The sequence below is a fragment of the Myripristis murdjan genome, chromosome 13, assembly GCF_902150065.1.
Source record: "Myripristis murdjan chromosome 13, fMyrMur1.1, whole genome shotgun sequence".
NCBI lineage: Eukaryota > Metazoa > Chordata > Actinopteri > Holocentriformes > Holocentridae > Myripristis > Myripristis murdjan.
In genome coordinates this window covers 41378246-41393453 of record NC_043992.1, presented here as the reverse complement: position 1 = coordinate 41393453, position 15208 = coordinate 41378246, and the positions used below count along the sequence as shown (strand labels likewise).

General features: G+C 44.8%; 1 protein-coding gene across 1 annotated transcript in view; it reads left to right on the top strand.

The window, feature by feature from the left end:
• Positions 1 to 1080: 1080 nt before the first annotated feature.
• The window catches only part of LOC115369788 (NACHT, LRR and PYD domains-containing protein 12-like), a 322926-nt gene continuing 308798 nt past the window's right edge, over positions 1081 to 15208 (top strand). Inside the window, exons 1-4 of the mRNA XM_030066455.1 lie at positions 1081 to 1354; positions 7993 to 9787; positions 9874 to 10047; positions 10202 to 10375. Of these exons, the coding sequence (XP_029922315.1) occupies positions 1081 to 1354; positions 7993 to 9787; positions 9874 to 10047; positions 10202 to 10375 (2417 nt within the window). The remainder of the gene's footprint in view (positions 1355 to 7992; positions 9788 to 9873; positions 10048 to 10201; positions 10376 to 15208) is intronic.

Genomic DNA, 15208 nt, shown 5'->3' with positions numbered 1-15208 from the left:
TACAAACATTTATGATGTCTGGAGGAATGCCAACCCATCAGGTAGAGAGTATTCTTTTTACTCTGGCGTGCATAAAGTGTACACAAGAATAGACTATGTCCTAGTTGACTCCAAGCTTATGCCATACACTTACAACCCAAAATATCATAATATCATCATTTCTGACCACTGCCCTCTCACATTTTCAGTGAAGTTGGAAGAAATGGGGAAAAAGCAGTTGAACTGGAGATTTAATCCTCAAATGCTCTCAGATGTTACATTTTGTGAATACTTAAAGTCACAGATTTTTTCTTTGAGACGAATGACACTCCAGGTGTTTCTCCATCCGTGCTCTGGGAAACTGGTTTGTTGGCATTTCCAGACATGCAGATAATCATCTATTGGAGGAATGAATGCAGTTTTCTCAAAGCCTTCAAAATGAATTAGAACATTCGGGTGTTTGTTTGTGACAAAAGACAGATGTTTTGCTCATTTTTTAGAACCTGAAAGTGATTGGTGTAATTTTAAAAACCAAACTGTGAACGGCTAAGGGGTTAGCCACTTGTGATGACCCGCTTTACGATGTCGCACACTGCACATATCGAGCAGCATCTGAACAAATAAATCCACCTATTCATGTTTTTACTTACACATATGTGCCTGTAAACCCAGTAGCGAGCTAGAAGGATTGACATGTAAAATGTAGCAGGCAAAGCAACGCCAGTCAAAGGCCACCCAACTGTATCTATGGAATGTCCTCAGCAGTGCAGTTATTTTTTAGCAAAATAATAATTTGGATTGAAAACACCAACAGAATTTAGTGAATGAGTGAATTCAGTGAGTCAAGGGGACAAAGGCTGCCCTCAGAGCCCCGGGGACGAGCTGCCCCTGAAGGGCTCAGGTGGCTTTATTTTCTGAGTGTGTACATCACTTCCTTCACTATGCTCTTGTCAGGGACACATCAGGACACATTACAAATAATACGTGGTCAAATATGTCCAGAACCCTCGGCAGCTGGTTTGAGTGATGGGATCACAATGCGTCTTTTGCAGTCATTTGCAATTTCTTCTGTTTTTCCTCTGAGGGACCAACGATCCATCGATGGCAACTCCAGTAGTGCTGCTCTTCCGAGTTCTGGAGGATCTGGGAGAAAAAGAGCTAAAATCATTCAAGTGGTTCCTGCAGCAACCCGGCATCCTGAATGAGCTCCCGGCTATCCCAAAGAGCCGACTGGAGAAGGCAGACAGGCAGGACACACTGGACGAGATGGTCAAGACCTACAGCCTGTACACTGTGGAAGTCACCAAGAGGGTTTTGACTCAGATAAACAAGAATGACCTCGTTCAGCAGCTGGCACACTGCCCAAGTCCAGAAGGTAAGTCTTGGGAAGGTTCCAAAAAGGGACATCTTAGAAAGCTGACAAATTATCAGATCATTCGGTCTGTGTAGAGGTGAAGCTGCGTCATTTTAATTTATAGTACTTTTGTTAACCTGCATCAGGATAGTGAATATGAGAAGCGACTGGCTGCCTTTTGAGGCCATGCCGTCGTCAGGAAACCAGCAAAACTCTAAAGTAAATGATGGCACTTCACAGGCCACTGTCAAACCACAGTGAGGGGAACTACATGCATATGAGTGTGTGGTTCTGGAGAATAGGGTTAAAATATTATATAGTATTTTATATTATTTATAATACAGTATATTCTATCAAAATAAGAACTAAAGTCCAACAGAACATGAAACGGTATAATGATGACTAACAGGACATTACCACACACTCAGTGCTGATCATTATAATTAACCAGCAGACATAATAAGGACACAAGCATAGAAATGCACTTTTATATTACACACACCAGCATGCATTCCCCTTAGCACGCCAAAGGCAGAACAAAGGGGTGTCAGAGCCATTAACCAATCACAGGACACATGGATGCTGCATCCATCCCTTGTATTACCTAGGACCTAATATTAGACCTAAATCTGTATGGGGGAAGCCTGAGCATGTCTGGTACTGATCCCCCAGTGTGGAAGCTCTCATTTCAGCCTCTGGTCCAGGTGCAGGACCAGCCAGGTAGATCCGAGCCCCCACAGGATATCTGCGTTCAGGGTCAAAGGCCGACCACAACTGTGTGTTACATAACAAGAATACCCGCCAGCTCCTTCAAGACGAGCGTGATGCAGACTCATAGAGCAGGGGTATTCAATTAAGATTCAAAGAGGCCCAGTTACTAAAATTTCCTCCCAGCAAAGGTCCGAATCTTACAATGTCTAAAATTTAGACATTATTGATTACTGATTCATATGAGACACATTTGCTTAGAAGTGGATGCAGTCAGAATGAACATGTATTGGTCTGTCCATTCATCTTTAAAAGTTTGGTTTTCACTCTCCACTTTTCTCATTTTGGAGCAGATAGATAGATAGATAGATAGATAGATAGATAGATAGATAGATAGATACTGTATTGATCCCATTGGGAAATTCAGGTATCTCACAGCTCACAGCCATACATACATTCACACATTAATAAATACATACGCAACAAATGACAAACAGATAATATTAACCAACAACTAAGTTAAAATCTTAAAATAGTAGAAAAGAGATAAAAATCTGAACACTAATGCTGCAAAGATGGCGTGTGTAGTGCAGAATAATACATAATAGAGTCCATGTGAGAGTGTCCTGTGCCGGTGTGGGGATAGAAGGGTGAGGGATGGAATAGGCCCTGGTCTGGAGCCCCTGCCCTCAACTTAGGCATTATATAGTCTTGTGGCTGTTGGGAAGAAGGACCTCCTGAAGCGCTCAGTCCGTGAGCGTAGTCAGATGAGCCGCCCACTGCGCCTGCTGCTCTGTCCCACTAAGGTGTGGTGGAGGGGGTGGTTGGCATTGTCCATGATGGCCAGCAGCTTGTTCCGCATCTGCCTGTCCACCACAGTCTCCAGACAGTCAAGGCTCCTCCCCAGCACTGAGCCAGCCTTCTTAATTAGCTTGTCCAGCCGCCTGGTGTCCCTCTCGGTGATGTTGCCACCCCAGCAGACTGCAGCATAGAACAGCGTGCTCACTACCACAGACCGGTAGAACATGAGCAGCATCTCCTCACAGACATCAAAAGACCTGAGCCTCCTCAGGAAGAAGAGCCTGCTCTGGCCCTTTCGATAGTGTATTGGTGTTGACAGACCACTCTAGCTTATGATCCAGGTGCACACCCAGGTACTTATAGGTCTGCACCACCTCGATGTCCTGACCCTGGATATTGACTGGCAGCAGAGGTGGCCTAGACCTGCAAAAGTCAATGACCATCTCCTTTGTCTTGGTGGTATTCAGGAGTAAGCCATTCCTCTCACACCAGTTGTGGAAGGCTCCCACAAGGTCCCTGTACTCCGCCTCCTGTCCTTTCCTCACACATGCCACAATTGCGGTGTCATCAGAGGACTTTTGAATGTGGCAGGACTCTGTGTTGTAGTGTTGTAGTCTGCAGTGTAGAGGGTGAACAGATACGGAGCCAGCACAGTCCCCTGTGGTACCCCAACATGCCTAACATGTCTCCAACATGCCTGAGACACAGCCCCCCAGCCTGACAAATTGTGGTCTTTCTGTCAGATAATCCAAAATCCAGGAGGTGAAGGAAGGTTCCACACTCATCTTCCTGAGCTTCTCTCTGAGTAGTAGAGGCTGGATGGTGTTGAACGCGCTTGAGAAGTCAAAGAATGTGATCCTCACTTGACTCCCAGGCTCATCCAGGTAGGAGTAAGCACGATGCAGCAGGTAGAGGAAAGCATTGTCCACTCCAACACCTTCCCGGTACCCGAACTGTAGGGGGTCCACGGCATGAGAGGGTCTTCATGATGTATGAGGTGAGGGCCACTGGTCTGTAGTCATTTAGCACTGCCGGGCGCCCAGAAGGCTGTTGAAGCGGGGCCGATGTGAGCCAGTTTGAGCCCGGCCGCTGAGTCGAACCTGTTAAAGAATCGGTTGAACTCATTGGCCTTCTCAACATCCCCTGCTGTAGCCTGGCAGTTCTTCTGCTTGTAACCAGTGATGGTCTGCATTCCCCTCCACACCTCACTGATGTTGTTGTTCTGCAGCTTCCTCTCCACTTTCTTTTTATGGTCCAACTTAGCCTCAGACTCCTCTTAAGCTCCTATTGAACCTGTTTGCGCCTTTCCTTGTCCCCCTCCCTAAAGGCTGCCTTTTTCTGATTAAGGAGCCTTTTGATGTCGCAGGTGATCCAGGGCTTGTTATTTGGGAAGCACCTCACAGTCCTCACTGGTGCAACCATGTCCCTAAAAAAGATCATGTAGCAGTGAGACAGTCGACCTTCCTGTCAATGTCCGAGTCCCCTTTGTTGCCTTCAGTGACCTGCAATACATTCCAGTCTGTGCACTCAAAGCAGGCTCTGAGGCACTCTCTGGCCTCTGGTGTCCACTTTCTGAATGTCCGGGTGGTTACAGACTGTCTCAGGACACAAGGTTTGTAGCAGGGCTGGAGGTGGACCAGGTTGTGATCAGATCTGCCAACAGGTGGGAGGGCTGCTGAAGGGTATGCTTCCTTAATATTTGCATACAGCAGATAAAGTGTCTTATTTTCCCTTCTAGGACAGATGACATACTGGACAAAGCCTGTTAGATGTGATGTGAGGCTGACATGGTTAAAATCTCCTGAGATTACAATGAGTGCTTCAGGGTGCTGGGTCTGTATTCTTGCGACAGTGTCATGTATGACGTCACACGCTACCGTCGGCACAGCGCGCGGTGGAATATAAACAACAATGGCGATGTTGTGAGAGAACTCCCTCGGCACATAGTAAGGTCGCAAACCGACTGCCAACAGTTCAACATCCTGACAGCAGATCTTTTCCTTTACTGTGATGTGACCTGGATTACACCATCGATTGTTCACGTACAGAATCAGACCCCCACCTTTGTTCTTGCCACTCGTCCTAGTGTCTCTTTCCGTGCGGACTGTAGTGAAGCCTTGTACGTCATCACAGGAGTCTGCAATGCTGTCAGTCAACCAGCTCTCTGTGAAGCACATCAAACTACACTCCCAGTAAGTCTGCTGGTTCCTCACAAGTGCCACCAGTTCGTCACACTTGTTCGATATGGAGTTGACGTTTCCCATGACGATCGATGGTAACGCCGGCTTGTATTTCATCGTCCTAGCTGACAGTTTAGCCTTCAGCTTAGCCCCGGCTCTGCACCCGCGGTAGACCTTCTTCAATTCTGTCGGGATATGGTGTCTAAGTCCAAATTTAGCAGCCGATCGCAGTGAGAGGAGGGCTTGCCTTGAGTGTACAACTTTCCCTAAGCTGTAGTCATAGTTGGTTGATAAGAACTCGAAACATGGGTACAGCGCCGACGGGCACAGAGCAGTGCGCACACACGTGATAAATGTATGGCCATACATGTCTTTGCAAGAGTAGTGCATATCTCATGATGTCAGTCATCTAGATTTCTAAATACACACACCTCCTGTCCATGTAGTAAATCACTTGCTTCACTTTACAACAGTATTGGTCTTTGATTGCAGAAAAAAAGAAAAAAAATCTCACCTATTGTGGAAAGCAAAAACATCATATATCTGTGCCAGTTTTTAAACACACCTGGTTTTCCTAAATTGTTGGATCTCTCTCTCCATGATTGGGCTTTTTTAATGAGATCAGGTAGGACTGTAGTCTGCTGTCCCACAGCTCTGCACACAGAGAGACAGCCACAGTGATGCTTTCCTCCATTGTTGTTTTGCTGTTCTGCCAAAATCTGCCAGATTTTTTTCTGATTCCACTATTCTCTCCTATTGGACGCGCCAAGGTGTCGTCACAGGGCACTGTGCCCAAGTTAAAAAATTTTCAACTTGGGCGCAGGGTGCACGGACGCCGGCGCCAGCCAGTTCGGCACAGACCGGTACGCCCTTGCACCCTGCGATGACATACACAATGAATGGCTGCGCCGGCCGAGGTCTGAGCCATGCGTGGGCTATGTGAAAGCCCCATTAGCTAGATTAGCTGCACATGCAGTCTGTAGCCACGGCCGTCAGAGAAAAAATAACAACAAATGATTTATTTATTTATATTAGAATTGTCACGGGTCCAGACAGAACCGTCACTGGGTGCGTGCCCGGACCGCAGTCCGCTATTTTGTGATGCCCATACTACAGCATTGGAACTTTCACCAAAATGTAGCCCCAATACTGAAGAAACTTTTGTGCACTTAAACCTATTGCAAATTATGAAATCCATCATTCTTTTTTTTTCAAAAACTGTAGAACTTATTAAACCTATCTCCTCCCACAACAAATTGACAACATTTTGGAGTCATAGCAGATGATGTGTGGCAAATTTCAGAATTTTATCTCAAAAACTCAATTTTTGACAGCATTTTGAATTTTGCTCTCAGGTGAACAGTTGGAGTCAATGCAAGAATGGCATTTTTAAACATCAGTTTTTCACTTATGCAGCAAATCAATCATTGTTAAAAACAAATGATCAACATCTCCATGCTGTCTAGATGAAATACAGTGGTGGAAAGAAGTTTTCGGACACCCCATGCATTTGTGAAATATTACGGTAACAAATCACTCTTAGGTCTTCAAGTGCAATTTCTTTTAGTACAGTCACAGCCAAAATACTAAACAAATCCTAAAAAAGCCATTAAAAACGTAAAATTGATTGGTTCCATAAAAATACATAAGAAATTTTGAGTATTGGGTTATTTTGGTACCAGTGATGAAGGTCGTTCTTTTTATTAAACGACACAATTTTTGTTGCCAAGCTTGGTGTCTATATAAAGCCAGCACATCTGAAAGTTCTTCAGACACAAAAATGGCTAAAACAAGGAACCTAACACAGGAAGATAAAGATTAAACTGTCAAGAATTTAGTTTTGTTAGTTTTTCTTGTAAACAATAAACAAAACAATATAATTTGTATTTGTTTGTATCTGTGTAATGCAGCCACACCTTTTGAAACACAAAAAAGATTTTTTTTCCACCAATATTTCATGATAATATTTGAGATTGTGAGATTGTGTAAAATTTTAAGGGTGTCCGAAAACTTTTTTTCCACCACTGTATTTTGTTTACAGTTAGAAAATTTTATTTATTGGAAAATTTATTTTATATATTTTTTGTTTATTTCAGAAAATTTCACCTTATGGAAAACTTATTTTATATATATATATATATATATATGTATATATATATATATATATATATATATTATGTTTATAATGAGAATATTTATTGGAAAACTTATTACCAGCACTTGGCAGCAGTATTCTATTTTTTTCTTTCTATATTTTGTATAATGTTACAATAAAGTTCTTAACAAACATAAAATTGCTTGTTTAAAGCAATTTTATGTTTTGAATTTTGTTCCCATACTGTATTGAAAATACACTGAATCGAGACCTCAAAACTGAGGTATGTACTGGACCGTGATTTTTGTGTATCGTTACACCCCTAGTGCTTATACCAGATGGTCATCTATCTCCCAATCTATATAGAGCATGTGAATTGATATTTTATTTTACTGTTTATAAATATGAACCATTTGGACTGTATTGTCCTTGCTGTTTATTGTCAGTTATGTGTTCACTATGGTCCAGACCAGTTGTTCAGTGGTCCCTTGCATGGTCCGTCCATGGTCCTGAAATGGTCCGGCCCATAATGACCACACAAAGGATCACTAAACAACTGGTCCGGACCATAATGACCACACAAAGGACCACTGAACAACTGGTCTGGACCATAGTGGCCTCCAGTGCTGCACATGAACTATAGCAATGCTTTTTTAAGGAAGGTCCACAAGGGTATTATGGTTATTTCACATTACCAATGCATGTGTTGTAAAATAAAAAAAATAAAAAAAAAAAAAAAGGAATTCTCTAAAGTAATTTATATATAATCAAGAACAGCAGAAATTGAAAGGAAGTCACACAAAAGTAGGCAATGCAATTAAGATTTTCTATAGCATCCTCTAATTGATATCATCTCTTGTTGTTTCTTTATTCAGTCGTTCTTGCTGACTGCCAGATAAATCTCAAATTCAACCTGAAAAAGAAGTTTGAGGATTTGTTTGAAGGAATCAAGAAAGCAGGAAAGTCGATACCTCTGAACCAGATCTACACAGAGCTGTACATCACTGATGGAGAGAGTGGAGAGATCAATACTGAACATGAAGTCAGACAGATTGAAGCAGCATCCAGGAAACCAGACACACCAGAAACACCAATCAGATGTGAAGACATCTTTAAACCTTTACCTGGAAGAGATCAGCCAAGAACAGTGATGACAAAGGGAGTGGCTGGCATTGGGAAAACAGTCTTAACACAGAAGTTCACTCTGGACTGGGCTGAACACAAAGCCAACCAGCATGTCCACTTCACATTTCCATTCACTTTCAGAGAGCTGAATCTGCTGAGAAGGAAAAAGTTCAGCTTGGTGGAACTTCTTCATCACTTCTTCACTGAGACCAAAGAAGCAGGAATCAGCAGGTTTGAGCAGTTCCAGGTTGTGTTGATCTTTGACGGTCTGGATGAGTGTCGACTTCCTCTGGACTTCAACAACAACCAGATCCTGACTGATGTTACAAAGTCGACCTCAGTGGACATTCTGCTGACAAACCTCATCAAGGGGAACCTGCTTCCCTCTGCTCGCCTCTGGATAACCACACGACCCGCAGCGGCCAATCAGATCCCTCCTGAGTGCGTTGGCATGGTGACGGAGGTGAGAGGCTTCACTGACCCACAGAAGGAGGAATACTTCAGGAAGAGATTCACAGATGAGAAGCAGGCCAGCAGAATCATCTCCCACATCAAGACGTCACGAAGCCTCCACATCATGTGCCACATCCCAGTCTTCTGCTGGATCACTGCTACAGTTCTGGAGGACGTGTTGAAAACCAGTGAGGGAGGAGACCTGCCCAAGACCCTGACTGAGATGTACATCCACTTCCTGGTGGTTCAGTTTAAAGTGCAGAACGTCAAATATCAAGGGAGAACTGAGACAGATTCAGTCTGGACTCCAAAGACCAGGGAGATGATCCTGTCTCTGGGAAAACTGGCTTTTGAGCAGCTGGAGAAAGGCAACCTGATCTTCTATGAAGCAGACCTGGCAGAGTGTGGCATTGACATCAGAGTAGCCTCAGTGTACTCAGGAATGTTTACACAGATCTTTAAAGAGGAGTGTGGGCTGTACCAGGACAAGGTTTTCTGCTTCGTCCATCTGAGCCTTCAGGAGTTTCTGGCTGCTGTTCATGTCTTTGTGACATTCATCAAATCTGGAGTCAATCTACTGACACAAAAATCAACCTCCTGGTTGTCTGCACGGTTCAACAAGAAATCTGAACTAAAACCCCTCTACCAGAGTGCTGTGGACAAGGCCTTACAGAGTCCAAATGGACACCTGGACTTGTTCCTGCGCTTCCTCCTGGGTCTTTCACTGCAGACCAATCAGACTCTCCTACGAGGCTTGACGACTCAGACAGGAAGTAGCTCACAGACCAATCAGGAAACAGTCCAGTACATCAAGAAGAAGATCAGGAAGAATCTGTCTCCAGAGAGAAGCATCAACCTGTTCCACTGTCTGAATGAGCTGAATGACCATTCTCTAGTGGAGGAGATCCAACAGTACCTAAGGTCAGGAAGTCTCTCCACAGTCCAACTGTCCCCTGATCAGTGGTCAGCTCTGGGCTTCATCTTACTGTCATCAGAAGAAGATCTGGACGTGTTTGACCTGAAGAAATACTCTGCTTCAGAGGAGGCTCTTCTGAGGCTGCTGCCAGTGGTCAAAGCCTCCAAGAAATCTGTGTAGGTCCAGATATATTAAACACATAACATGATGTTTTAATGAAGAGAAACACATTTAATATTTAATATCTATAATTCCTCCTCAGGCTGAGTGTGTGTAATCTGTCAGAGAGAAGCTGTGCAGCTCTGGCCTCAGTTCTCAGCTCCCAGTCCTCTAGTCTGAGAGAGCTGGACCTGAGTAACAACAACCTGCAGGATTCAGGAGTGAAGCGTCTCTCTGCTGGACTGGAGAGTCCACACTGCAGACTGGAGGCTCTCAGGTCAGGATTCCTCAACCTGCTCAACACATGACCAGTTCAGACCTGTTCTACATGCAGCTTCATGTCACTGATCAGATTGCTAAGCTGTGTAGGTTTTTGTGAAAACACAAAGCAGATGAATTGGTGGACTGATTGTGTTTGTGATGGTGTGCAGGCTGTCAGGCTGTCTGCTCACACAGGAAGGCTGTGCTTCTCTGGCCTCAGCTCTGAGCTCCAACCCCTCCCATCTGAGAGAGCTGGACCTGAGCTACAATCATCCAGGAGACTCAGGAGTGAAGCTGCTCTCTGCTGGACTGAAGGATCCAACCTGGAGACTGGAGGCTCTCAGGTATGGAGAGACACACACAATGTCTTATAGAGGCCTGAGGAGTATTGTTTCATGTTGAATGGTGGATATGAGTGATGTGGTCTGCTAAATCCCTCATAGGGAAGGTTATTTACTGCCCATGTTTCCATCATCAAAGAGAATCTGCTGCTCTGGCTCTGTTTCTTCCTCCAGGGTGGACCATGGTGGAGAGCAGTGGCTGAAACCAGGACTGAGGAAGTGTAAGTGTGGATTTAAATTAATTTAACAGGGACAGTGCATGTGAATAAGCATTTTTAAATGCACCAGAATCAGCCAAAGGGCTTGTTTTCATCTGCAATCCCTCGAAAGATGTTACACAGACTCCCTATGGAATACATGCTAGATGATACAATTATTATTAATACATACTAACAAAATAAGTTAAAAAGTAGTGATATTTGTAGTGATACAGTGATATTTGTTAAAAATTCATTTTCATCCAGCTTAAATGATTTGATCCAATGAATTGGACATGTGACTCTGACCTCCTGCTAGCAAAGGCTCTGAGAGGGGAGGAGCCACACCATGGACAGCTCTGTCAGTCACACACACATCTGCATACCTGAGCAGGTTTTCCCAGCTCAGGAACTTCTATTTCCTTCAAACTGGGCAGCACTTAGCAGCTTGACTTGACATGTAGTTCCTCATGTGCCTCAAATTCAACAAACTCAATTTGACTCTGACAGTCTTTTTTCCCCGAGCCTTGAAGGAGAGATCGCAGTCGATCGTAACGCTGAGATCCTTCAATTCTGTTGCGACTTGTTCCCCCTTCTTTTTGACTCCTGAACACAAAGCAGCAAACATGCAGCTGTTTAGATGCTGCAGCTGCAGTTTCTGCTGTTTGTTCTCAGCTGCTTTTACCTGCTGAACCAAACCAAATCACATTTGATGCTCCGCCACAAAGACAATCTGTATTCCTTTAATCTTCACATATTTTCCCAGATGATTTTTATCCAAACTGAGGTCCAGACTCTCCAAACAGTTCACCCCACTGTCTAAACCTTTAACAAATAGTCTGAAAATATATATATTCTATTTTTTGTATTTATGCTGCCCTCATTATATGTTCAGAATATAACTCAGCAGTAAGATAAACACCTTTCGTTCATCAAAACTCTGGAGACAGTTGTCTGCTTCATAAGGCATGAGATGTAAGCAGACTTCTTTGGATAGAAACATGCGACCGGACTAGCTGCTGTACTGATATGTGTCTCCACTTCCTGATTAACTTGTGACAACACACAACATCCTGTGACCCACTTCCTGTCTCTCTTAAAGGACCATGGTTAACAATAAAACAATGAATTGAACACATAAAGAAATACTAATTAAAATATAATAACAGAACACTCCCCGCCTGGCGGGATTAAACCGCCACTATCAACAGTCCATAGAGGCTACTATGGCTTTTTCTCCGGAGCTAGGAGCAAGACTGTCTCAGTAATAGGCCGCAGAAATACTTTAGTCCCCTCTTTCCTGGAAACTTTGACCTCCACCTTGCGTACTCTGCCATCTGTGCTGGGGAGGACTTGGGTAATCAACCCTAGAGGCCATTCGTTCCTTTTCTGTAGGTCGTCCTTGAGAAGCACGATGCTTCCAGGCTGAAGGTTGGGCTGGGAATCCTGCCACTTCCTATGTGGTTGAAGTGTAGAAAGGTATTGTTTTTTTCACCTGTCCCAGAAGATTTGAGCTAGATGTTGGACTTGGCGCCACTGGTGTTTGTGAAGGTCTTTGACCCAGTCCAACTGGGGCAGAAGATTGACTCACTTTCTGAGTGAGGAAAGTTGCCGGTGTCAGTAAGAATGGCTTGTCTGGATCAGTCGACACTGGTACGAGAGGTCTGGCATTGATGATAGCTACCACCTCCCCAGGAACATTGAGTCCAAGATCTTTCTTGCTATGCCAATCATTCTCTCCCATGAACCACCCATGTGAGAGGAATGGGGAGCATTGAACATCCACTTGCAGCCTTGGCCCAGCAAAAACTTCTCGACGGAAGTGTCATCAATATTAGAAGGAATCTTGAGCTCCTTGCACGCACTTACAAAGTTGGTTCCTCATTCAGACTGGATGAGTTTAACTGGGCCCCTGATGGCAAGAAAACGCCTGAGGGCGTTAATGAAGCTCGACGTATCAAGAGACTCAATGAGTTCTATGTGGACGGCTCTTATGCTCATACAGGTGAATAACACCGCCCACGGTTTGCTCTGAGCGAGGCCATCCCTTGTTCGCCGTGAGGACACAGTCCATGGGCCAAAAACATCCAGGCCAACGTTGGTGAATGGAGGTTCAGTTGAAAGGCGATCTACTGGAAGATCAGCCATCTTCTGTGTCAGAGGTGTGCCCCGAAGTCTGCGGCATGTGATGCAGCTGTAGATGACACTACTCACTCGTCTTTTTCCACCAACAATCCAGAGGCCAGCAGCTCGTAAGGCACCTTCAGTGAACAATCGTTCCTGGTGTTGTGTTTTCTGATGGTAATACCTCACCAGAAATGTTGCTATGTTGCCAGGGACGATGATGGGGGTTTTCTCCTCTGACTGGAGTTCTGCTTCTCTGATACGACCCCCGACTCTTAAAAGGCCGTCGGCATCGATGAAAGGCTTTGAGAGTACTGTCTTTAGGGAGCTTTTCCTTCTTTCTTACACAGGTGTACTCTTGAGCGTACGTCTTGATGATAGATGCCTTAGCTCTTGAGAGATCCTCAACTGAAATTGCTGCGTGGCAGTGATGCCAGCCTTTGCAGCTACTAACTTGAGTTGCAGGAGTCTTCTGGAAGACACGAGCAATATGAGTGAGGCGAGCAATGGCGTGAATCAATGACTTCCAGCTAGAAAACTTGGAGAAGCGCTGAGACCCTAGTTGTTTACTCAACATGGTCGTTTTCATCGTGGAGACCTGAGGACGGAGCTCTGCATCCAAAGAAGGGTTCACCAGCTCAAAGCTGCATTCCTCATGATGGGTTTGCTGAATTTGTTTCAAGAACGTTGGACCACAAAGCCAGCTGGTACCTGAGAGATGAGCAGCAGTTACAGACCTCGTGGCAACGTCTGCGGGGTTTGCATCTGTCGGTACGTACCGCCATTGTTCGGGAGAGGAGAAGCTCCTTATCCGCAGAACTCGATTACTCACGTAGACGTAAAAGCGTCTGGAATCATTATTGATGTAGCCTAACACTACTTTACTGTCACTGTAAAAGACAGTGTCTTCCAACCTCATGTCGATCTCCGAAGAGATGAGCTCAGCAAGCTCCACCACCAACACTGCAGCACAAAGCTCAAGTCTGGGGACTGTGTGCTCAGGGACTGGAGTGAGCTTAGTCTTGCCCATGACGAAACCCACGTGGATGGCTCCATTGCTGTCTGTCAGTTTGAGGTAAGCAACAGCTGCAATTCCCTTTGTTGACGCATCACAAAAGACAATCAGCTCTCTACGTGACACTTCTGTGGGAGAGACTTCTGTGTAGGGTCTTAGAACCTGGAGACTACCTAGATCTTTCAATGAGGATCGCCATTTGATCCACATCTCTTCCATCTCTTGAGGAAGGGGTGAATCCCAGTCACCATTGTCCTGTGTAAGCTCTCGCAGGATTGCCTTTCCTTGTATGGTGACTGGGGTGACAAATCCCAAAGGATCATAGATGCTGTTCACAGTCGATAAGATACCTCAACGAGTGAAAAGCTTCTCCTCATCAGAAATCTTGAAGGTAAAGGTGTCTGACATGAGGTCCCAGTTTAGACCTAGACTACGCTGCACGGGAAGTGCCTCAGAGCCGAAGTCCAGGTCTTTGAAGTCGTTGGCATGGTCCTGAGATGGGAAGGCTTCCATGACTTCTCTTTTGTTTGATGCAATTTTGTGTAGACGTAAGTTAGAGTCTGACAGTACGTCTTGTGTCCTCTTGAGCAGGTCCACCGCTGCTTCAACTGTAGGGAGAGACTTCAAGCCATCGTCCACGTAGAAGTCGCGGTTGACAAACTGCTTGACATCAGGCTCTGCATCTTGTACAGACTGCCTTAGACAGTATATGGCTACTGCTGGGGAGGGACAATTCCCCAAAACATGAACCCTCATTCGGTATTCGATAATGTCTTTTGATGGGTCATTGTCCCTAAACCACAAAAACCTCAGAAAGTTGCAATCTTCCTCTCTAACAAGGAAGCAGTGGTACATCTGCTGAATGTCCACTGTTATAGCCACAGCTTCCTTGTGGAATCTGATGAGCACTCCAAGGAGGATATTGTTGAGATCGGGTCCAGTTAACAATACATCGTTCAGTGATACTCCGCTGTGCTGGGCACTGGAGTCGAACACCACATGAATGTTCCCTGGTTTTCTAGGATGATATACGCTGAAGGATGGCAAATACCATTGCTCTTCGTCTCCTTTAAGTGGAGGTGCCACTTCAGCATGATTGTTCTGGAACACTTTCTCCATAAAGGTGAAAAAGTGCTCCTTCATCACTGGCTTCCTCTCTAGACTGCGTCTCAGAGATGACAGTCGATTCAAAGCCTGGACTTTGTTGTCTGGGAGACTAGGCCTTGGAGTTTGAACGGCAGTGGAGCTATCTAGCTGTTGCTCTCATCCTTCTCTAAGCCTTGTTCCATTATTCACAGGAATGAGATATCGTCGATGGATGGAGCCACTTTGTTATCATCCTTGGTCTGTTGAAACACCGTGCAGCCTAAATCCTTGACCTTTTCATTGCAATTGATCTTCCCTGTAGCGTGTGCTTTAGGATGGTTAGGACATTGGAAATGATTGTATCTCTCCTTCACACGGAAGACATTTGGACACGGCTCAAAGATGAAGGGGCAT